The 22,352-nt window shown below is 37.2% G+C and overlaps 2 protein-coding genes across 6 annotated transcripts in view; one reads left to right on the forward strand and one right to left on the reverse strand.

Annotated features, from left to right (window-relative positions):
• The window catches only part of LOC107567968 (epithelial membrane protein 2-like), a 29,437-nt gene extending 13,591 nt beyond the window's left edge, over positions 1 to 15,846 (forward strand). For 4 of the 5 annotated variants that reach the window (XM_016253800.1, XM_016253809.1, XM_016253816.1 and 1 more), the window contains 4 exons: positions 9,588 to 9,702; positions 10,066 to 10,162; positions 10,339 to 10,479; positions 14,469 to 15,846. In XM_016253800.1, the coding sequence (XP_016109286.1) occupies positions 9,625 to 9,702; positions 10,066 to 10,162; positions 10,339 to 10,479; positions 14,469 to 14,638 (486 nt within the window). In that variant the 5' untranslated portion in view covers positions 9,588 to 9,624 and the 3' untranslated portion in view covers positions 14,639 to 15,846. Of the gene's footprint in view, positions 1 to 7,723; positions 7,748 to 9,587; positions 9,703 to 10,065; positions 10,163 to 10,338; positions 10,480 to 14,468 lie in introns of those variants that run through there. The other variant, XM_016253824.1, reaches the window with a different exon arrangement.
• Positions 15,847 to 15,959: 113 nt separating this feature from the next.
• On the reverse strand, positions 15,960 to 18,775 carry LOC107567997 (activating transcription factor 7-interacting protein 1-like). Its single transcript, XM_016253834.1, has 7 exons — positions 18,700 to 18,775; positions 18,541 to 18,605; positions 17,934 to 17,973; positions 17,798 to 17,841; positions 17,638 to 17,701; positions 17,454 to 17,512; positions 15,960 to 17,366 (listed from the first exon to the last, which is right to left on the reverse strand). Exons 2-7 carry the CDS (start codon positions 18,589 to 18,591, stop codon positions 16,965 to 16,967), a joined length of 660 nt encoding a protein of 219 aa, XP_016109320.1. The 5' UTR covers positions 18,592 to 18,605; positions 18,700 to 18,775; the 3' UTR covers positions 15,960 to 16,964.
• Positions 18,776 to 22,352: the final 3,577 nt, after the last annotated feature.

Consider the following 22,352-nt stretch of genomic DNA (forward strand, 5'->3'; position numbering starts at 1 on the left):
TGGTAATGTTTATGACTTTAGTCAGTCTGATTTTACGGTTTGAGAGCCTCAAAATTCTTCTCTTGTCTGTGGCTTTAGCACACTTAAGATTTAAAACTTGCTGCTAAGTGCACTGGACGCAACAAGAAACTCCTTGGGAGTAACAAGAGTTCTCGCTTCATCCCTGCTGAAAGATCAAAGGAGCTACTGAGAATCCGGACAGTGTGGGAATGCAAGCGAGAGGGGTTGTCCGGATGTGGCCGTGGGGGTTCAGCAGCGTGTCTTTTGACAGATCCATGTGAGAGCCGTTACTCATGCTGGCGGCGTGTCATCAGTGGAATGCGATGTAAAAACAGGGCCTGAGGCACCTGAGCAAGGTTGCTCTGTGGTAGAGCCATAGCGATGAGATGAAAGCCTATCAGCACCCAGTGCAGACTTTTAAACCAGCAGGCCATGCTGAGAGCCGAGCGGGACCCTACCGTGTGTGAATGAGGCTCCTCCTGAGATCAGCTGCAGTAGGAACACATGTGCCTTTCCAAAATACACTCCTTTTACAAAATGATGAGTCCCTTGTGCCAAAACTGCCCAGAATGGTGTTGAAATGAGTACCTCAGGGCTTTGTAATAGGAACCTCAAGGCTTCGTACAAGTATAGCGTTCACACTGTACACGTCTTTCTCGTTGGGAGTTTGTTTGCTTTTTCCTTTCCTTTTTTTTTGTGTCCAAGAGTACTTTTTACAGGGTGGGGCTTATAGATGATACCCAAAAGCAAGCTTTGTTTGTTCTGTACATTAAACTTTATTTCAGGCAGCTTGCCAAAAGCAGCAACTCTGGCTTTTGTGTTTTATCCAAAAATAAGTCTCGTCTTTCCATTCTAGTTCACAAGCATCAGTAGTACTGCAGGGGCTGAACAGTGGGGAAAAGATAATCTGAGATGTCAGTAACAGGAGCTGTATAATTTCATTTCCTGCGACACTGTAAATGTGAAGTGCAGTTGTTAATTTGAGGAGCTATTTCTATCTGACTCAGAAATGATTAGCTGGTGTAAGTAGTTTGGTAGAAGTGAGTTTGATTCAGGCATACTAAATAATATTCTTGTTCATTATTTTTCATCAAATTTTCATAACTGGATCTTCCAGTGAAATGACTTCTCTCTGGTGATGTATGCTGGACTTCTCCAAACATTTAGTCCGTATAAACCCAATCCCTTTCTTAAAATCGACTGTAAGCTCTCATTCATATCTGACTGTGTCCTATCAGCAACTGATAGATGGAACCAAGTCCCTGGCTTTTTTTTAATTTTTATAATTCATCTTGAATGTATGTCAATTTCGGTTTGACTTTAAGATATGGCATTAACTGGCAAAATATATTCACATATATTACTATGGCTTGAATTTTGTTTGGTTGAAATTAGTAAGATTGGGGGAACAATTCACCATTCCTCCAAATGGTCCTGGGCATTAAATGGGTGCAAATACCAGTAATTTGACAAGTGCAAACATTAGTAAATTGCGTTGTGTGATTAATTTTGATACTCTCCTCCCATAAATTTTGCATCTGAAAGGGAAACCCCTACAAATGCATATTCAATAAGGTCAGGCGCAAAAAATAACTGTCCACGCCTTTTCAGCGCTAATTCTTCACTGCGCGTCTTTAGTAAATCCTGACAGTACTATTTTAACACCAAAAGACTAAGGCTGTTAGTAAATCTGGTCCTAAATTCATTATTAATAAATCTGCTTTAAAAAGCATATAAAAAGAATGGTTGCATCATTTACATTTTGTTTCAAACCTGTATATCTTTCTTTCAAAAATGAATATATTTTTATTTATTTATTTTTTTTAATACAATGAAAGGTTAAAGAGGCCCAATGTTGTTTGGACCCCAACATTCTTTAGAATATGTTTTTGTGTTCCACAGAAAAGGTTTGGAACAGCATGAGGGTGAGCAAATGGTAACAGAATTTCCCTTTTTTGGTGAACTATTTAAGACACCCAAAATTTTATATTACATAGTAAAGTGTGTCATATAGAATATTATTCTTGAAAAAAGTATTGCGTGTTGAGTATTGTGGGCAAAGAAAACAAAGGGTGACAGTATTCTGATCACACGACTGAAGTACCGCAGATGTGCCGAAGATGTGTGGCAGAGGTCGTCACATGTTTACTTGACTTTAAAATGATCCTTGTAGCAATTTGCAACACATACCCCAGATCACAGATCTTAGCTACAGATTAGCCAAGATGCCCCTGACAAATATGCTGTATGGCAAAATGTGTAAAAATGATTATCGTGATGTCTTTGTGTAAACTGCAGCCATCAAACCTTACAAGAGGCCTGTTAGGAAATCAGTTGAATGGGACCCAGCAGGCACATTTCAGTGCTTAATTTTAACTTTATTGAGCAAGAACAGGGCTGCATTTAATTTATGACTGTATTTTAGAACAAACACCCCTGTCCCTGATAGGATAAACATGAGTGCTTCAGTGGAAATGAGTCTGTGAGAATGCATTGATCTTAATTAGATTGTTGTTTATAGCTTTAAGAACGCCTAGCACTTGCTGAGAAATGAAGATGTTGTCTATCCATGGCAGTTAACCTTCACGGCTTTACAACCGTTTCACAGAACGCTTCTTTTTAGCACATTTCCTTTCATCCCGGCAGTGAAGGACGTCTACAATAAAAGGCGTGCATGGATTGAATCCACACTAAACTCTGTTCATCATAATTTCTTCCCATTTCTGATCCATTGCACGATTTTCTTCCCTTTTATCTGCATTCTCTCAAGAGTGCGAGTTGGTCTCCGGACTGCGAAACAGCCCATGAACGGTTTGTTACCTTTGGGCTGACATTTGAAACCGCAGGCCATGTCAAACATACACACTAAAACATTCCCCCTCATATCCCTCGTTTACTTTGAGGTTTTCCCTCTAGCTCAGCATTGGTAGTTATGGTCAGGTTAGGTCAAACCGGGCGGTAACATTTTCTGCAGTTCCCATTTGCATGTTTTTGCCATCATTTATTGATTTATTTAACAAATCTGGACTTCATGAGCAAAATATTTGCACCAGACATAATTCATAAAACACTTTATCCTTTGGATTTCGCTCAATGATCTGTTTCCTGAGCAGAGTTATGGATGTCTGACTGCGTCATGTTACTGAGGAACATTCCTTTCCGTGAGTTCATGCTGCTTCTGTTTAAATGCTGCAGGAGAAACAATGACGCAGGATGAAACGGGGGTAATTGTGAGGTTGTCTGTGCGTTATCTGCTGCCTTTGACGTCACAGCTCAGGATAGTCAATAGTGAAGCACTTTGTGATTGTTTTTGTGGTCCGTGGCAGTTTGGGACACTGAATCACCACAAAACGTATCAAAATAAATTAACAAAAATTATAAAGGTAACTTGTTTTTATCTATATGCTTTTTTCTTGTTTGCATTTATACTTGTTTTTCTTTCTTTCTCGTAATGCATTAAGATGTTAAAAATAAGAGCATAATTATACCAAAATAAATCTAAAAATAAAATGTACTGTAATCTTTCACTGGTCATGATAATCCGTAATGATTTATATATCAGCCACCTTAAATGGCTGTTTAGCACCACTGTTTAGCAGCCAATTAGCATTCACATTACTTCAATTTCTTTAAGCGATTTGTCACATGGCATTTGCAGCTCAGGTAATTGGCTGAAAAGGTTCTGCCCCTCAAAGACAGCCAAATATGCAAATGTAAAATAAAATGAAACTATTTTGCACATTTAAGGGATAGTTCACCCAGAAATAATAATTCTGTCATAATTTACTTACGTTCATGTAGTTTCAAACCTGTATAACAAAGAGATATTTTGAAAAGTGACTTTTTTTTAATAATTGAAAGATATCTATTGACATTGTTTAACGAAAGGATTCCCAAATTAATTAAAGGTGCAGTAGGAGATCTTGGAAAATGTTAACTTTAGCCTGAACCTCCCACCCTCCCTGCAATCGCCATACAAAGCCACGCCCCCTGAATGCATAGACGCTCACAGACCAAAAACAACATTACTACAATAGGCTACATCAGCGGTTCCCAATTCCAGCCCATGTTCCGAAGTGAAGTAAACTTCAACGGATTTCCCCCGCTCAGGGAGTAGGGAGCGATGAACACTGTGTAGGGATCATATCGATCGGAACACAGTTCATGCACGTAGCTCACTTCTAACGAGCTGGCGCGAGGACTGGATTAACCGCTGGGCTACATCATGTGTCATTCACCAGTGAGAAAACTTTAAAAGTACTACAATACCAGGAAGGAAGATCGGGTTGTTGATGTTTGTCTGCCATTCTCGCTCTATCTGCACAGCGTGCGTGAACGCGCTGATGACGTATCCTGTCTGCGCGAACCCGGTGCGCAGAGGTATGCAGATACATACGTTAACAGGCAGGTAGGAAAGCATATTAAAACGCTCAGACCGAGATTGGACGAACATTTCTTGATCCTACGCCTTCCACAGAATATATAAATACAGACAAATATATTTAGACCACTTAACTTAATGATTGCTATCAGGATGTGAAGAGACTTTAAACCAGCATAACAAAAAAAATTTCTGAAGACAATCACCTATTGCACCTTTAAGATTTAATTGAATCAGAATGTAAACAAATCTGCTAATCAGTTCCGATATCCAGCCCTGGTCATAAATGATGTACAGTACACATGCCCTGCATGGATTGAATCTGCAAAGCTTTGCTGGGTGGCATTGAAGCTTTCCTTCTCATCTCAATCATTTGTTCCATGACAGCAGTTTCTGTTTTCAGCAGTGGCCGACTTGGAAGTCTGCTGGAGACTGCGGCTTTTATGAAAAAATTACATTAAAAGTGAAACTCAAGTCAGCATTTTCCACCAAGCTTAGGGGAAATGAGCAGGGGCTCCATAGCGTTTACACACACTCATGCAGACATTTCCCAGTGCAGAAATAAGTCGGCATGGCTTATCTGCTACCTTTTAAATAGCTGACTCCAATTAATTTACTAATGATGCTTTGTAAATTCTCTGGAAACCTCGAGGCTTGGGAGGTATGGCTGTCATTATCATCCAGCAGGATTGTACATAGCAAAGTGAAACTCCACAGCAAGTTTCCAAGACAAACACTCATGGGTTTTCATGTATCAGCCTATATAAACGTTGAGGGGGCCTCAGCCCCCATTATAAGGCTGAGCTAAAAGCTGGATTTCTGGATTTTTCTCTTTGTCTTGTGCAGCTGTAGTACAGATGTCTGTGATTTGTGATTTGACCTGAGCCTGACTGATTGATCTAATGTACAGAAACGACATATTTATTCATTAGCCACACTTAAAAGCCACTCAAGGTGTCTAGATTGTATGTTTAGTTTTTGCAGCTCTTCCTGCCCTCACTTGTTTCAATTATATAGACATAATCCAGATCCATCATTTAAAGGAATATACCAGATTCAATTCAAGTTCAGCAGTGTTATTTTAAGTATTATTTATTTACTATAGTAGTTTTCATTAATATTTTAACTAGCTTTTATTTTTATATTTTCAGTTTAATTTGAGTTTAAGCTTATAGTAGCTTTTGTAATATTACTATTTAGGTTACATTTATTGTTATTTTAGTTCAGTTTTACTTTTTATTTATGAGGTATTGTACTTTTTATATATGAGGTAATTTCTCATTTTCACCTAGTATAGTTTTTTCCTCTTATATTTATATCACATTTCATTTCATAACAACAATGTTTTAATAGTTTTAAATTTAGTTTTTGTTAACGATAGTAACCCCGGGCCAATTTTGAAGGATTTGAAAGCAGAAATGTGAAACTATAAACTATATATATATATATATATTTATAAAAGCACTTCTATTAATTGTTCTGTTAAAGCATGTACATTTGAGCTGTAAGACTGTTTAAATTACAATTTTTATGCTACCTTTAAATTTTTAGGCCTTATGTTGTGATGGTGACGAGTTTTGGAATGTAAACTTAAAAATAAAATGGACTATAACTTACACAGAAACGGTTGGTAAACAAATTATGTGTTAAATATAACATGCATATTGTTTTTCAAAAATGTATGGTAATCAACATGCTGCTGATAGAGCTTAAATTGTACTGAACTTGGAGTTTTCCTTTAAGACCCGTGTGGTTGCAGTATCGCCTCTTTTGACGGTTACAGGTACACCGTTCCTGTGAAGACTGAAGTGAATCACCCGTGAAGCTGATTCCACGCTTGCCGTTGGCCTCAGTGAACCTCTACAGTAGATCTTTTGTTCCTGAAAGGCCTGAGGGTACTGTGCACAGACGATTATCCCTCTGTGTAGCCAACATACAGTTTTCAGTATGTTCTTCCGCATGTATTCGGCGTTTGGTGGGCCTCTGCCTAGTCAAAGGGTTTCATTTTCCTCACTTCTTAACCATCTACAGGAATTTTCGTCCTCAATTTCCCACCATTCACAGAGCCGCTAGTGACATAAACAACAAAACACTGGTTCTCTGTGTGTTAAATGCCACATTTGCGCCATTATGGATTTCAGCAAATTAACAGACGCCGCCTAGCAGCTCTTGGAAATGCAGTGATCCTAACAGACTGCTACAGTCTCGGATGAAAACTGCATGAAGGAGTAACTTCAAAACCCTAAATGTGACCCTGGAGCACAAAACCAGTCATAAGGGTCAATTTTTCGAAATTGAGAATTATACATCATCTGAAAGCTGAATAAATAAGCTTTCCATCAATGTATGGTTTGTTAGGATAGGACAATATCTGGCCGAGATACAACTAGCCTATTTGAAAATCTGGAATCTGAGGGTGCAAAAAAAAAATCTAAATACTGATAAAATGGCCTTTAAAGTTGTCCAAATGAAGTTCTTAGAAATGCATAATACTAATCAAAAATTACGTTTTGATATATTTACGGTAGGAAATTTACAAAATATCTTCATGGAACATGATCTTTACTTAATATCCTAATGATTTTGGCATAAAAGGAAAAATCAATAATTTTGAACCATACAATGTATTTTTGGCTATTGCTACAAATATACCCCAGTGACTTAAGACTGGTTTTGTGCTCCAGGGTCACAATTAAGAAAGTTAAGTTTTCTGGTTTCTTTATAACTACCTGATTTCTTTTGCTTTTGCATCCTTTTTGAAGCTTGAAAGCTTCAGTCTCCATTCATTGTAAATGCATGATTCAAACATTTCTTACTTCAGATGACAGATTTTTGGACGGCATGTTTTGACTTTTTGGTCTCATGTTCCTCCTCCCCTGGCTCCTCCCGTTCCAGCCCTCTATGACTATGCCCCTCAGTACAACACAGGAAGGCAGCTGAAGAGAAAATTAAGACCATGTGTGGACCGAGTTAATGATTACGCTACGATTTAATGAGACCAGCCTCCCACTTTACCCTCTACAGAGACAGACAGCTAATGTACAGCCTGAGGGGGTGAAGGTCTCCAGAGGATTTCCACTACTGGCTCTGAATAAATGACCATCGTTCTCAGTCTTTATTAATGCCTACACTTAATTTTGTTCCCAGTACCTTCCCTGACCTTGTGAAAATGTGAAAGTTAAAAAAGAGAGGATTTTCAGGCCTGTGTTTGTGGAGACTGCTCTGAGAGACTTCTACTAGACAAGCGTCATCCTGTATCCTCCCACATTGTGCCTCCCTTGTGTACTAAGGCTGGCTTCCTCTTCCGCCTCGGGTCTCTTTTAGTATGACCGTGTTGGCTAAATCTTTCTGGCTCGGTTGTGAGCGGTAGGTTTCTTTGATTTCTTTAAGATAAGCTCAAACAGAAACCCTCCATTTTACCATTTTCCCACCTCAACTCTTCATTGCTCAAATGCCACACCCTGTCTCCCACATCCCATCTTAAAGAGACAGTTTACCCACGAATGAAAACTGCCATTACATACGCTTCCACATCCTGTCTTTGACACCAAAGGAGAAGGTAAGCAGGATGTCCAGGTTTTTTTCTACAAGTTGTGAGTGGGGATTTCAGATAAATGAATAAATATTCCCCACTTGATGCTTCTTGATAATTGTGGAGAGTTTTCACATCTTGGCTCAATGGCGCCACCTCAGGTTAGATTCATACACCTGGAGCAAAACAGCTTCATCTTAATTAAGATGGTAGTTATTGATGATCTTGATGTGGATAAGCTGTATAATAAGAAAACAGATTAAATGAGGAAGACTTTAAAGGAGGAAAACAATAATCTTTAACTGCTGATTATATCATTGTTTTCTTTCACTATGTTCATTTACCGCCTTCTGTATCCTTTTTTATTACCAAGAAAAAACCCAGAGATTTTTGTTATATTTTCTGGACACCACATCTGTTAAATTCTTCAGTCATAGGCTACATCTGTTCCTGCTGCAGTAAGCCTTGCGTAAACTAGTCTTGTATTTTAGAGTTTACAGTTCTGTTTGTGTGTCTAGTTAACATTGCTAAGTGTCTCAAATAAAATGATGTAAAGGATTTTGTATCCTAGCAAATAGATAAAACCCTGTTCACCACGTATGGTTTTTGCGACATGTATTTTACAGACATAGTGCTGAGGTGATATAGTTCTTAGGGGTGTCTTTTTTAAATTTATTGTATCCTCAAGTACTGAGCATTAAAGCACTTCAGAGCAAAAAATGGGTTTCTTACCTCCAGTATAAACTTACACCCACTATACAAGGTGAAGGAGGGAAAAAAGCCATTCATAAATGGCTCGGAGCGGCTGTGGTGCAGGCTGAGATGTATAGGCTGTCTGTATGTGGCCATAGTGCAGTGAATCATGGGAAGCTAAATTAGCAGCTGACTCTGAGGCTCGTGTGTGACGTAAGCAGAAGCCGACTGCATTTTTCAGCAAAGCGTGTGAGGTTTTAGACTTGCCTCCTGTCTACTTGAATGATCAATAAAATCGGACAAAATCATAAATGTAGCTTAATATCAAATGGTTTGTATTGTTTTGCATGTTTAAATCTGTGTGACATTTATTTGATTTTAATTTGCTGCATTATTGGTGCAAGGTCTATCATATGCAAAACAGAAATAGGTAACTAATAATATAATTAATTGCTAACACTTTACAGTAATATCCCATTAGTTAATGTTAATGTATAAACGGATATTATTGTAAAATGAACAATGCATAAGTATTTATTCATCTTTGTTAACATTAATACAAAATACATCTGTTCATTGTTAATTCATGTTAACTCGGGTCATGTTAACAGATTCTGGTATTATTGGTAATAATTTCAAATTTACATAAACGAAGATTAAGTGCATGCTTTGGGGGTATTTGTCATTGTTAACTCGTGTAATGTATTTAAGTTAACAGGAACCTTATTGTAAAGTGTTGCCAAATAATTTAAAAATAATGTTTATCTTTTGACGACTTGTCATTGGTAAGAAAAAAATAAATACTTGTGGAAAAGTACTTCCAAGGTCAAAGTGCAGAATAAGAGAAGGTTGTTCAGATGGGCACATGGTGATTTTCCCACCAAGAGAAGCAGAAAACAACAGTTCCCGTTCTCAGTCTCAGCTTTGTATTCATTTAACAGGATTTTTATAACATTCTTGTATCTTCCTTTTGCCCTCCAGATTCTCCTGCTTTTGATTTTCTGTTCCACCATCAGCTATGTTGATTGTTTTGGCCTCCATCGTCCTCTTCCACATCACCTCAGCAATACTACTCTTCATAGCAACCATCAGAAATGTAAGTTGATCTTCAGTCTTTTTTTAAATTTTTTATTAGTCTGCTATAAGCACTGTTACTGCTCAGTGTTATTGTTAGGGATTTCAGCAAAAACCCAGCTTAACACATCAAGCACCATTTCTGATAAGGTTACCTCAAATAATCTATTGATCTACAGCAGCGCATACTGCTATAATAATTGTAGTCATTTTATTTAAGAAATACAATTTTCTATGTTTGTATGTATATTATATACTTTCTAATAAAAATCTGCAAAGCTTATTTGGATCTTACAAAATGATCTTTAAAACACAGTATCATGAAAAAGGACAGTTTTTCTCAGAGTTTATATTCTGTCAATATATATTCTCCTTTTTTTTTAAGGTATGGTGGGTTTGGGAGGATTACACCTTAGATCTCTGGTATCACTGCAACTCCACAGGCTGTTATGATATACCGAACAGTGCAACCTCTGACGCAGGTAAGCCTTGAATATCATACAATCTAAGTCAAATATAACCATCATTTACTTTGGTCAGAGCAAGATGTCATACAGTATACATGATTGTGTTAATGGCATTGTTTAAAGTTGTTTATTGAGAAAACCTGGCCAGAAGAAGACACTTATTGCCTCTTGGTTCTCTTCCTCTTTATCAGCCTATCTTCAGACTGTCCAGGCCACTATGATACTGGCCACTATCCTGTGCTGTGTGGGTTTCTTTGTCTTCATCCTTCAGCTCTTCCGTCTGAAGCAGGGCGAGAGATTTGTCTTCACGGCCATCATCCAGCTCTTGTCTGGTGAGTTCATGCCCACAGTTTATATTTCTAATCATTGTTGGCAGCACAATTGCCGTTTCTTATTGCCTATGTACTATGCAAAGAAAATCATTCATTACGCAAAATCGCAGGTCAAGAGGGGTCTTGAAGCACCTTGAAGTATTTGTACTGTTATTTTCATGCCATCTTTCTAGTATGTAAATTGACCCAGTTTTGAAGGACTTATTTTGTAAGATGGAAAACTTTTACCATTTTTTAAATCACATGTACATCTAAAGAAATAGTTCTTGCAAAACTGAAAGTTTACTCACTCTCAGATCATCCAAGACGTAGATGATTTTGTTTCTTCTTCAGATCAGAATTGGAGAAATTTAGCATTACATCAGGTGCTCACTAATGGATCCTCTGCAGTGAATGGGTGCCGTCAGAATGAGAGTCCAAACAACACCACTCCAGTCCATCACTTAATGTCTTGTGAAGTGAAATCCTGCATGTTTGAAAGAAACAAATCCATTCTTTTAGTCGTTTTTCCACTTCAAACCGTTTCTTCCAACTAAAACGTGAGTCCTGTATTCATAACAAAAATAGTCAAAAACCGTTTTAAACAAATATGTAGATGGACATCACTTCACAAGCAGTTAATTGATGAACTGGAGTTGTGTGGATTACTTGAGGATTGTTGTGGCGTTTTTATCAGCTGTTTGGACTCTCATTCTGACGGCACCCATTAACTACAGAGGATCCATTGGTGAGCAACTGATGTAATGCTACATTTCTCCAAATCTGTTCCAACAAGGAAACAAACTCATCTGGGATGACCTCAGATTTGTATTTTTGGGTAAACTATTCCTTTAGAAAATATTTTGTTTACAAAAAGTTAAATTTCATAATATGTTTGTATTTATTGTATTGTTTGTTGAATGTTGAATCTTTATCTGTCAAGTAATAGCCTGTGCTGTGTTAAAGGGATAGTTCACCCTTAAATGAAAAATTCTGTCATTAATTACTCACCCTCATGTTGTTTCAAATGAGTAAGACCTTCGTTCATCTTCGGAACACAAATTAAGATATTTTTGATTAAATCCGAGAGTTTTCTTACCCTTCATAGACAGCAAAGGCACTACTACGTTCAAGGCCCAGAAAGGTAGCAAGGACATCTTTAAAATAGTCCATGTGACATCAGTGGTTCGACCGTAATTTTATGAAGCTACGAGAATACTTTTTGTGAGAAAAATAAAATAGCAACTTTATTCAACAACTACTTCTCTTCTGTGCCATTCTCCGCTGCGCATTCACGAGAGTACCATGACGCATGCGTGTGGTGCTGCTGACGCAGGAGCCGCCGTTCAGTTTACAAGCAGAGGAAGATGCACGCAAACATCATCATTCGTAAACATGTCTGAAGATTTCAACAGAGAGGATGACTTGCAATTTTATTTGAACCAGAATATACAGACGATGAACTAAGAGAGATGGACGTTCTACGTCAGAACACCGGCTCCTGTGTCAGCAGCATCACACGCATACGTTACGGTACTCTCCTGAACACACGTCGAAGACTGACACAGAAGAGAAGAAATTGTTGAATAAAGTCATTATTTTTGTTTTCTTTGCACACAAAACGTATTCTCGTAGCTTCATAAAATTACGGTTGAACCACTGATGTCACATGGACTATTTTATCGATGTCCTTACTACCTTTCTGGGCTTTGAACGTGACATGTCTGAAGATTTCAACAGAGAGGATGACTTGCAATTTTTTACCCAGCCTTACTTATTCGAACCAGAATATACAGCCCGATCTCACGGCAATTTGTACATATTTTCCGAGGTGGCTAATTCGTTCAAATTTGTACAACCTCACTCGTACAAATTCATACGATTTTTGCTAAATCGTACGTATTTTACAAGTTGCACAATTCGTATGAATAAGTAAGAATGACGTACACCTAACCCCGCCCATAAACCCACTGGGGTGTAGACAAATCGTACAAAATCGTATGAGTGAGGTCGTACAAATTCGTACTGTTAATAAAGAATAACAATTTGGTCCCTCAGTAAATTCTCTTTGCCACCTTGAAGAATTCTCAGTTACTTAAAGTGTAGATAGACGGCCGGGAAGTAAGAAAACACAGTCAAATGTATCCTCAATACTTCAATTTATTCATAGAAATACAGATATTATATAGGCATATGTCGAGGGGAGTTTCACCCTCTTAACCAATGAGGATATGAATAACATACACGTAGGATCTTTGGCCAAGAACATGTGTTTATATAAAATGGCCACATGTACAGAAAAACATGGACATATTAGGAATAGACTTTTGCGAAGAATGCTGAACTGTCTTCAGAGTTTCATCACAAACCTCATTACTAGCTATCATGTCCTTATTTGGGGCATTTGAACCAAGAGAAGCTAATGTATACATTTAAGCATGCATACCTCGCATATAAGTAAGACATATTTAAAACATAATATCAAGAGAGAGAGATGGATACAGAAGGGGGGATTCAGAGAGAATGCGTTGTGTATATATAGGAGACTGAGAGAGAGAGAGAAAAAAAAGGAGGGGTGAGACATCTGGAACATTCTCTTAACAAGACAGAGAGTGTTTTCTAACACGTACGAATTAGCCACATCGTAAAATACATACGAATTGGTCGTGAGATAGCATTGGAATATGCAGACGATGAACTAAAAGAGATGGACGTTCTACCTCAGAACACTGACGCAGCGTTACTTTCCTGAAAGCGCGTCGAAGACTGACATGGAAGAGAAGAAATTGTTGAATGAAGGCTTTATTTTTGTTTTCTATGCACAATTATTTTTTGTAGTTTCATAAAATTACGGTTTGAACCTCTGGTTTCACATGGACTATTTTAATGATGTCTTTACTACTTTTCTGTGTCTTGAACATGTCAGTTGCATTGCTGGCTATGGAGGGTCAGAGAGCTCTCAGATTTAATCAAAAATATCTTAATTTGTGTTCTGAAGATGAATGTAGTAAATCAGCTCAAAAGGGAAATATTTATGACTAATTATAACTGGTTATGATTAATAATAAATATTTAGATTAGATCTTCGAATTAGCTGTAGCAGAATCAATATCACCATTACTTGATCTGTCCGTTCACCGAGCAGACAAAATAATCATTTATCAATTCAAAGAAAGATTTTTCTGGAGAGAGGAAAGTAAAAGAATGGCAGTATTTCACATCACTTAACCACAACCTTTGAAAATCATCAAAGAATCAAAAATCACCTTAAAAGGGGCTGAAACTTAAACACGCATCTAAATAATTGTAAACGGTTACTTGCATTGGCTTCGATTGCTGAACAAGAGTCCTGATGCGGTAGATAACGGAGCTCTTTGATGAGTTCGTGAGGAGTCAGCTGGAAGTTTACAGAGATACACTCATATACCTGAATATAAGCATTGAGAGTGCTTATACTGATACATATAAAGAGTTGTAACTAGGCTAATACAATGGGGAAGCATACAAACAACACATGCATACACCAGATACAATTATAACTGATTAATTATAGTCTAAATAAAGAAATGTCTTTATGTGTGGGTGTGTGTTATGTGAGCATGTTGTAGGTTGCTGGTCAGCCAGGTCCATTGGTGCCTGGCCCCGGGGGTCATTTACGTCTCTTTGGAATGTGTTTGAAATTCAATGGGAAGACGAGAGTGGTGAAACTGTTTAGCATCTCCTTGATAGTGGGGGGGAACCATTTGACATTTAGCACCCATATAAGTGTAAAGTCTGTGGCCAGGACTGTAATTTATATGCAAATGTTAAAAGCTAAAAGGGTCTCTTAAGCCATAAAAACCCAAAGATCATGCATGATTCTACGCAGACGCTACATGAACAAAGGTCTTACGGGTTTGGAACAACATGAGGGAGAGTAATTAATGACACGATTTTCATTTATGGGGGAACTATCCCTTTAAATACTACCAACCAACTGTAAATTGCCCCCTTTTTTTTTTCTTCCACAGCTTTCTGTGTGATGACCGGCGCATCCATCTACACAGCAGAGCACTTAAGCTTCAAAGAGACGAATTTTAAGAATGGAGACTATGGATACTCCTTTGTCGTGGCCTGGGTCGCGTTCCCCATGACGCTGCTGAGCGGCTTTATGTATCTAGTGCTAAGAAAACGCAAATAAAGCACAACACACCACCTCACTAGCTGCCACCAGCTACAGCCTTAGCCAAGAGACTTTATTTGTAATGATACTTGTTTTTATATGTAGATTAAATACTTGCCAAAGTTAGAATGAAGTAGATGATCTTATAATATTAATCACTGCATACTGGAAACTTAATTAGATTTTATTCATAGTATGTCACATTTTTTAACCTTGTTGTGTATAATTTAGCTCTACCTGCCCAGTAAAAGAAGTGCTGTGATTTAGAGAGGTAAAATAGGGCGTGGAAAAAAAGACAGGAGTGGGAGATATAATAGGACATATTTATAACGTGGAACCACTATGGGCTCAACATGTATTCATACACAATGCATGATGTGAAATTGGCCTTCTATGTAACACTTAGTGTGTGGTAAATAACATGCTAGTGTGATGTTTCCTGGTCATTATATGTGCCTGGGGAAAAAGTCATTCAAAACTAAATCTGAATGAAATATTGTGCTGCCAGTTTGCTGAGCACTATATCATACTTGAAGCTGAACAAATTATCAATATTAGTGGCACAATGTGTTCTCGTGTATAGGACTGTTTTTTTTTTTTGTAAAATAGTCTTTTAGTGTTGACTAATTACATTGCATGTTTTTGTATTTGTTTGCAGCATTTAATTTGAAATAACTATTAACAAAAGTACAGATTTGTAGTTCTTTTAGACATTCTGTTTGATTAGGGCACTTGGGATTTATGTCATATTCATGCAAATAACCTTAAGATGATGGTGTTGGAGAAGCACACCAATGGTTTTAGTTTTCTTTCTTGTGTAATCATTTCGTCCTTAAATCTGCCAAGCAATTAGCTAATATTATTTAGGTGAAAGTGAAGTTAAGCTGTATTTATTAAGACTAACTGCATTGTTGCTGTTAATATTTTTTGTAAGGAAGTATTATATCAACAGGCCTGAACGTGTTTGTATAATGCTTAATTTTCAGAAGGTTTTAATGAATATTAGTGAAGGCTTTTGTAATCGGAAGGAAACCACAATGGCAGCTTTGTGTTTAAATGTCTGCTGAGTTGTTCAGGTCAGGTCTGTTTCTGGAGACTGATCCCCACCAAGGGCTCAATATTGTTTTTATTTTTTTTTTAAATCAAATAAATGTATTTTACATTAACAGACGGTTTGTGACTCTTCCTGTTCTGATGTACAGCAAATACTGTTGGATCAATCTCTAAATATGATTGGAGGCAATTGTCATGAAAAAATGTAAAAAAAAACATGCAAAATAAATTTGCCAAAATATTACATGCTTTATTTTGTCATGAAGCAATCGTTTGACTCTATATTGAGCATTATTAAGCATTAATGCAAGATACAAAGTGTGCAAAACAAAGTCACTAATAATAACAATCTAGTGTTCTTTATCATAGTAATCTTAATGTCATTCAGTGTTGAAAATAGTGTTCTCAAAATGAAATTGTTGTGGAACAGTACTTTGAAGCTTAACATTCAACAGAAGGCGAGGCTGCTCAAATGTGTTCAGACAATTCCCCTTTTCAAAATATTAAGGTATAAATGTACCTTTTTGCCCACTTCATTTACATGTTATTGGTGTAACCTTTTTTATGTTTGTGTAAACAACTCTGTGAATAATTACTGAAAAATATAATTGTAATTTGTTCTGCTTTCAGATGCTACACACTATTTTAAGAAAATGTATCTGTCCCAATTGTTACAAAACTTGCTCCATCTGTGAAATGAAAAAAAGAGGGCATCAAGTAAAAAATGAAGATATTAACAAACAACTACCATCATCTTTTATGGCAGAAAATGGAACTGAATTCATAACTTTAACATTTGTAAGTCAGACATTTTTGAGAATGGCTGATATAGTGCTATATTTCCATTTGAGTGTCATTTCTGCAGCAGCATGAGCAAACGTCTGAAATGTTTTCTGCCGCTTACGTTACATCACTGTCTATTATGGCTATTGATTGCTTTGTTGACTCAAACCACTGAAGACCTCATATTATGAAGACCAGAGACAAATGAAATCAGTTTGTAACTTTATAGCCAATAAAAACAATACAAGACAGCAGTTCCTTTAATACTTTTGTGTTAGTGTGATTCATATAAGTGGAATGACGTTCTGGATTCTCTGATACTAAAAAACAAAACAAAAACATTTTCTTCAGAGAAAGAAAAAAACTAGAAATACAAAAATGGAGGTAAAAACAGCAGCTTTAACTTTATTTGTACCCAACTTAACATCTTTTAAGAAATTCAAATCTTAAATACTCTAAATTCTAGTATAAAGAGTCACATTCATACACTGGAGAAATGTCGCCCAAATCATATTTGTCCTGATGCCACAGTGCGTATGTCACTGTACGGCCCATAACGGCCAAATATATCCTTCCCCACAACGATAAAGCACAGTCGTTTATCTCCTTTGCAGTCGGACACCTTGCAGGCCATAGGAAGAGGCATGGCTTTGATCTCTCCAAGGCACTTCCATCCTGAAAAAGTGCCGCTTTTGTTTTCGTGGGAAACGTAAATGTAGTAGCAATCCATCTCTGCTACATGTGGATCTTTCTGATCCACGGTCCACGCGATGCCTAGTTCTTGTGCGCTTCCAATCCGAGCTAGTTTCACCACTGGCTTCTGGGGCAAGTTGTAAGTTGCAGCTACAACCGGAAGCTCTTTGGGAAACTGAGTCTCTGGGAACGGATGGAGTTTGGAGTGCCAGTCCTCCTATGAAGGAAAGGTAGAAACCGAAATGTTAAGGCTGTTTTGATATAAACTTGTCGATGTAGTAGCACATACAAAACATTAGCATACCTCTTCCAACTGTACTGAAGAACTGACACGGTCCTCCTCCGTTACACTTTGTTTTTCTTCTGTTCATTAAATAAAATGACATTAAAACAAAGACTTAAAGAATTGTTTATGTCTTGCATTAACCATCATTTTTGAAAAAAAGAAAATAACAAAAACAAACTAGACAAATTCAATGGGATCATACCTTTAATGGCAATAGGTGGTGCACTTGAGGGATTTGATTGTTCCCGTTTTGAAGGTTCCGATTTCTGCAGAGCACAAAGGTGCAAACAAAACGGCTAAGAAACAGTCTGAAAATGCACATCTAGAAAGAGAGAAACCCGAGTGAGAGGATGATGGCGTACCTGATCTGATGGTTGGGTAACCAGGCTCTCTTCATTCAGTCTGGCTGCTGAACCAGAACAAAAACACATCATGCCCACCATACAGTCTATATAACAGTGCATTTTTTATAAGATCATTTTATTCAAGATCAAATACCTCTGTCTTCCGTAAGGTCAACAACCTGATTCTTAGACCGCTAAAATGAAAAGAGAGAATTTTTTCCCTTTGAAGTAGATATGTGACCCTGGAGCACAAAAGCAGTCTTAAGTCGCTGGGGTATATTTGTAACAATAGCCAAAAATACATCGTATGGGTCAAAATTATCGGTTGTTCTTTTATGCCAAAAATCATTAGGATATTAAGTAAAGATCATGTTCCATGAAGATATTTAGTAAATTTCCTACCGTAAATATATCAAAACTTAATTTCTGATTAGCAATATGCAATAACTTTAAAGGCGATTTTCCTCAGTATTTTGATGTTTTTGCCCCCTCAGATTCCAGATTATCAAATAGTTGTATCTCGGCTAAATATTGTCCTATCCTAACAAACCATACATCAATGGAAAGCATATTTATATGACCCTTATGACTGGTTTTGTGGTCCAGGGTCACATATATGAACAATGGTAATCTATAGTCCCCAGTAAAGGCTGATCATGTTATCACATGAGCCACATATTACAAAACTATAAAAATACAAATACTCCAAGAATAAACAAAAGCCAAGTAATGATTGATAATTATGAGACATCGAAAGAAACCTTTTCCAAACTCTGCCAAAACCCTTTCTTTGGTCGTCTCAATGTGGTCATCTCACAATCATGGTCTGTTAGTGCAAAAACAATCATTTTATTACGTCACAGTATATACACATTTGACGTCGCTGAAGTTAGTATACATAATGAAAATAGCAACAAGACCTGCTGATGACACTGAAGCGTTGTCACTGAAACACCCTCCATTGACTGAATTTCTGGTAAAAAAAAAAAAATAATAATAATCAGCATTCTGCACTCCAACAAAACATTTAAATGAAATAATATTAAAAATAATTTTTTTGGATATTAATTGTCCATTCACAAATGCCTTTTTTACAATTTGATCTCCCAATGCTCACTTAAAATTAATCTTTAAAAACACTAATTTAATAGCACAGTTTTAAAAAAATTATGATAGATAGATAGATAGATATAGATATATACAGTGGGGCAAAAAAGTATTTAGTCAGCCACCAATTGTGCAAGTTCTCCCACTTAAAAAGATGAGAGAGGCCTGTAATTTCAAAACGTCAAAGTATCGTCACGTTATGTTTACCACAGGCTCACTCATGAATTGAAAAACCCCATTATAAAACCCTATGTCTCTATGACTTCCATAGTATTTTTTTTTCCATACTGTGGAAGTCAATGGGGCCCATTAACGGTTTGGTTACTAACATTACTCAATGTGTTTTTTTTGTTATAGAGAAGAAAGAAACTCATACAGGTTCGGAACAGTTTATGTGTGAGTATATAGCCCTATTCGCACGGGATTAGTATTACCTGGTGACCTCCAGTCATTTTACGGAGGTTGTCTGTGATCTTAATCCCATGTGAATCGGCCATGTCTGTAATTTGTAAAGTAAAAATTCCCCCCAATGAACATGACTGCTTCAAAATTTGTGTTTTGGATGGATGCGTGTAATTTACATTGGAGAAAAAAACGTCAAAGTATCGTCACGTTATGTTTACCACAGGCTCACTCATGAATTGAAAAACCCCATTATAAAACCCTATGTCTCTATGACTTCCATAGTATTTTTTTTTTCCATACTGTGGAAGTCAATGGGGCCCATTAACGGTTTGGTTACTAACATTACTCAAAATGTGTTTTTTTTGTTATAGAGAAGAAAGAAACTCATACAGGTTCGGAACAGTTTATGTGTGAGTATATAGCCCTATTCGCACGGGATTAGTATTACCTGGTGACCTCCAGTCATTTTACGGAGGTTGTCTGTGATCTTAATCCCATGTGAATCGGCCATGTCTGTAATTTGTAAAGTAAAAATTCCCCCGCAAATTACCTACCATATTTCGCCGAACACCAAGGTCCTGTGATAATATCAGTCCCGTGTGAATCGGCATCTCTGTGATTTGGCCAGTATTTGGCGGGTTGTATATCATTTTTCAAGGGTTTTGTTTCCTGTGCGCCTTTTTATCCATCTTTCGCAAAGAATGGAGCTGCGTTGGGAGTGTTTGATAGTATTTTGGGTGCTGTTATATCGCTGCACCATACAATTTGCAGAAGGAGAAAGCTGAAAAGATTTTGAGGTTAATGTGTTACAAATAAATCAAGCATAAAGCTTGAGATATTATTTTAACCTGGTGAAATGTAAATGACACGGTGCACGAAACTATATTAGTTTATTTTTTTAAATCCATCTAACCGGACCATAGAACGGGACTCTCAAAGCCTTGACATCGTATCCGGGAGATAAGTCAGTAAATTTGAGTGAAATCACAGGCTTCGCTTATCCCATGCGAATGCACCACACGAAATTCAGATGTGGGGGGGATTTCAAAATCACACAAGGTCCCCAGATAATACTAATTCCGTGCGAATAGGGATTAAAGGGGTGGTTGATTGCGATTTCACTTTTTTAACGTTAGTTAGTGTGTAATGTTGCTGTTTGGTCATAAACAATATCTGCAAAGTTCCGAAGCTGAAAGTTCAATGCAAACGGAGATATCGTCTTCTCATTCAGATCATCAGCTCAGTGAATACACTTATTTTCACATACTATATCTATGAGAAGCGGTATACATGGACGCACGTGTGTTTGCAGAACTGTATTAAAGCTTTAATCAGAATAAAACCATATATTAAAAGCTAACAGAAGCATTTACAAATAACAGCGCATCTAAAAGTATGAGACAACAACAAACAAAAATCTTAGGCCTACCATTAAAAGCCATGCTTGCACAGGTTCTGCACGATCCTCTTCAATAATTTCCTCTGCTTCTCAATCAGGCTCAAACTGATAAGCAATATAGATGACGTCATTGTTTACAATACAACCATAGCACATGCCGCTGAGGAGAGGGGCGGGATGCTTAGACACGCTAGAGGCGGTTTAGCCAATCACAACACACTGGGCCAGCTAATCAATCAGAGCCCATCACGTATTTCTGAGGGAGGGGCTACATAAAAGGAGGAAATGATCAGAGCGTTCAGAGGAGAAGGGACTGAGAGGTGTGAAATAAAGGTTAATTATGTGAAAAATAATGTGTTTTTAACAAACGAAGCATTAACACATGTTAGACTGCACACAATCAAGCCTAGAAAAAAGCCAGTCAACCACCCCTTTAAAGACAGCATTTTCATTTTTGGGAGAATTAACCTGTAGGAGTTTCTTTCTTCTTTGTAACATTTAAAAAAAATACAATAACTCAATTTCAAAAGTAGCCATGTAATAAGTAGAATAGTGTACAGTCAGTAAAAGATCTGACCCCCTTTATATCAATGACAAACTGTAAATACATTAGCTTTAATTTTATGGACTATGGCAGAAGAATATGCACACGACGTGACATTTTCCAGAATGCTTTTTACTAGGGGTGGAACGGTACACAGATGTCACGGTTCGGTACTGTTAGAAAACACTCTCTGTCTTTAGAATGGTTCCAAATATGCCTCACCCCTCCTTTTCTTTTTTCCTCTCTCTCACTCTTCCCTATACAACGCATTCTCTCTCTGAATCCCCCCTCCTCTATCTGTTTCTCTCTCTCTTGTATTATGTTTTAAATATCTCTTACTCATATGCGAGGTACGCATGCTTACATGTCTGCATTAGCTTTTCTTGGTTCAAATGCCCAAATAAGGACATGAATGCTAGGACTACAAGGTAAAGGAGTTCGTGATGAACTATGAATCGAGTTCAGCATCCTTCGCCAAAATCTATTCCTAATATGTCCATGTTTTTCTGTACATGTGGCCATTTTATATAAACACATGTTCTTGGCCAAAGATCCTATATGTATGTCATACATTCTCATTGGTTAAAGGGTTGAAACTCCCCTCGACATATGCCTATATAATATCTTTGTATCTATGAATAAATTGAAGTATTGAGAATACATTTGAATGTGTGTTTTCTTGCTTCCCGGCCGTATACACTTTAAGGAACTGAGAATTTTTCAAGGCGGCAAAGAGATAGAGGGACCAATTGTTATTTTTATTAACAGGTACGCACCTCGGTTCGGGGGTCACGGTTCGATACGGTTTTGGTACAACAGGGGGGAAAAAAACAACAAATCTACTATGCTCGGTTTCTTTTCATTTATTTTGAACAGACAGTAGTACAAATTACAACTTTTTCCACTTAGATGTGAAAATACTAAATATTATTACATTATGTTATATATATACAGTGGGGCAAAAAAGTATTTAGTCAGCCACCAATTGTGCAAGTTCTCCCATTTAAAAAGATGAGAGAGGCCTGTAATTTTCATCATAGGTATACCTCAACTATGAGAGACAAAATGAGAAAAAAAATCCAGAAAATCACATTGTAGGATTTTTAAAGAAAAATCTG

This window comes from Sinocyclocheilus grahami, unplaced genomic scaffold (genome assembly GCF_001515645.1).
Source record: "Sinocyclocheilus grahami isolate Dianchi unplaced genomic scaffold, SAMN03320097.WGS_v1.1 scaffold27.1, whole genome shotgun sequence".
In the NCBI taxonomy this organism is placed as follows: Eukaryota; Metazoa; Chordata; class Actinopteri; order Cypriniformes; family Cyprinidae; genus Sinocyclocheilus; species Sinocyclocheilus grahami.

Coding starts and splice junctions, on each gene's coding strand:
- LOC107567997 (XM_016253834.1), bottom strand. CDS start 18,591: ATGACCACATTGAGACGACCAAAGAAAGGGTTTTGGCAGAGTTTGGAA. Junction 17,974..18,540: donor TTTGGCAGAGTTTGGAAAAG/GTTTCTTTCGAT, acceptor TTTTCATTTTAG/CGGTCTAAGAATCAGGTTGT. Junction 17,702..17,797: donor TTACCCAACCATCAGATCAG/GTACGCCATCAT, acceptor TGTGCTCTGCAG/AAATCGGAACCTTCAAAACG.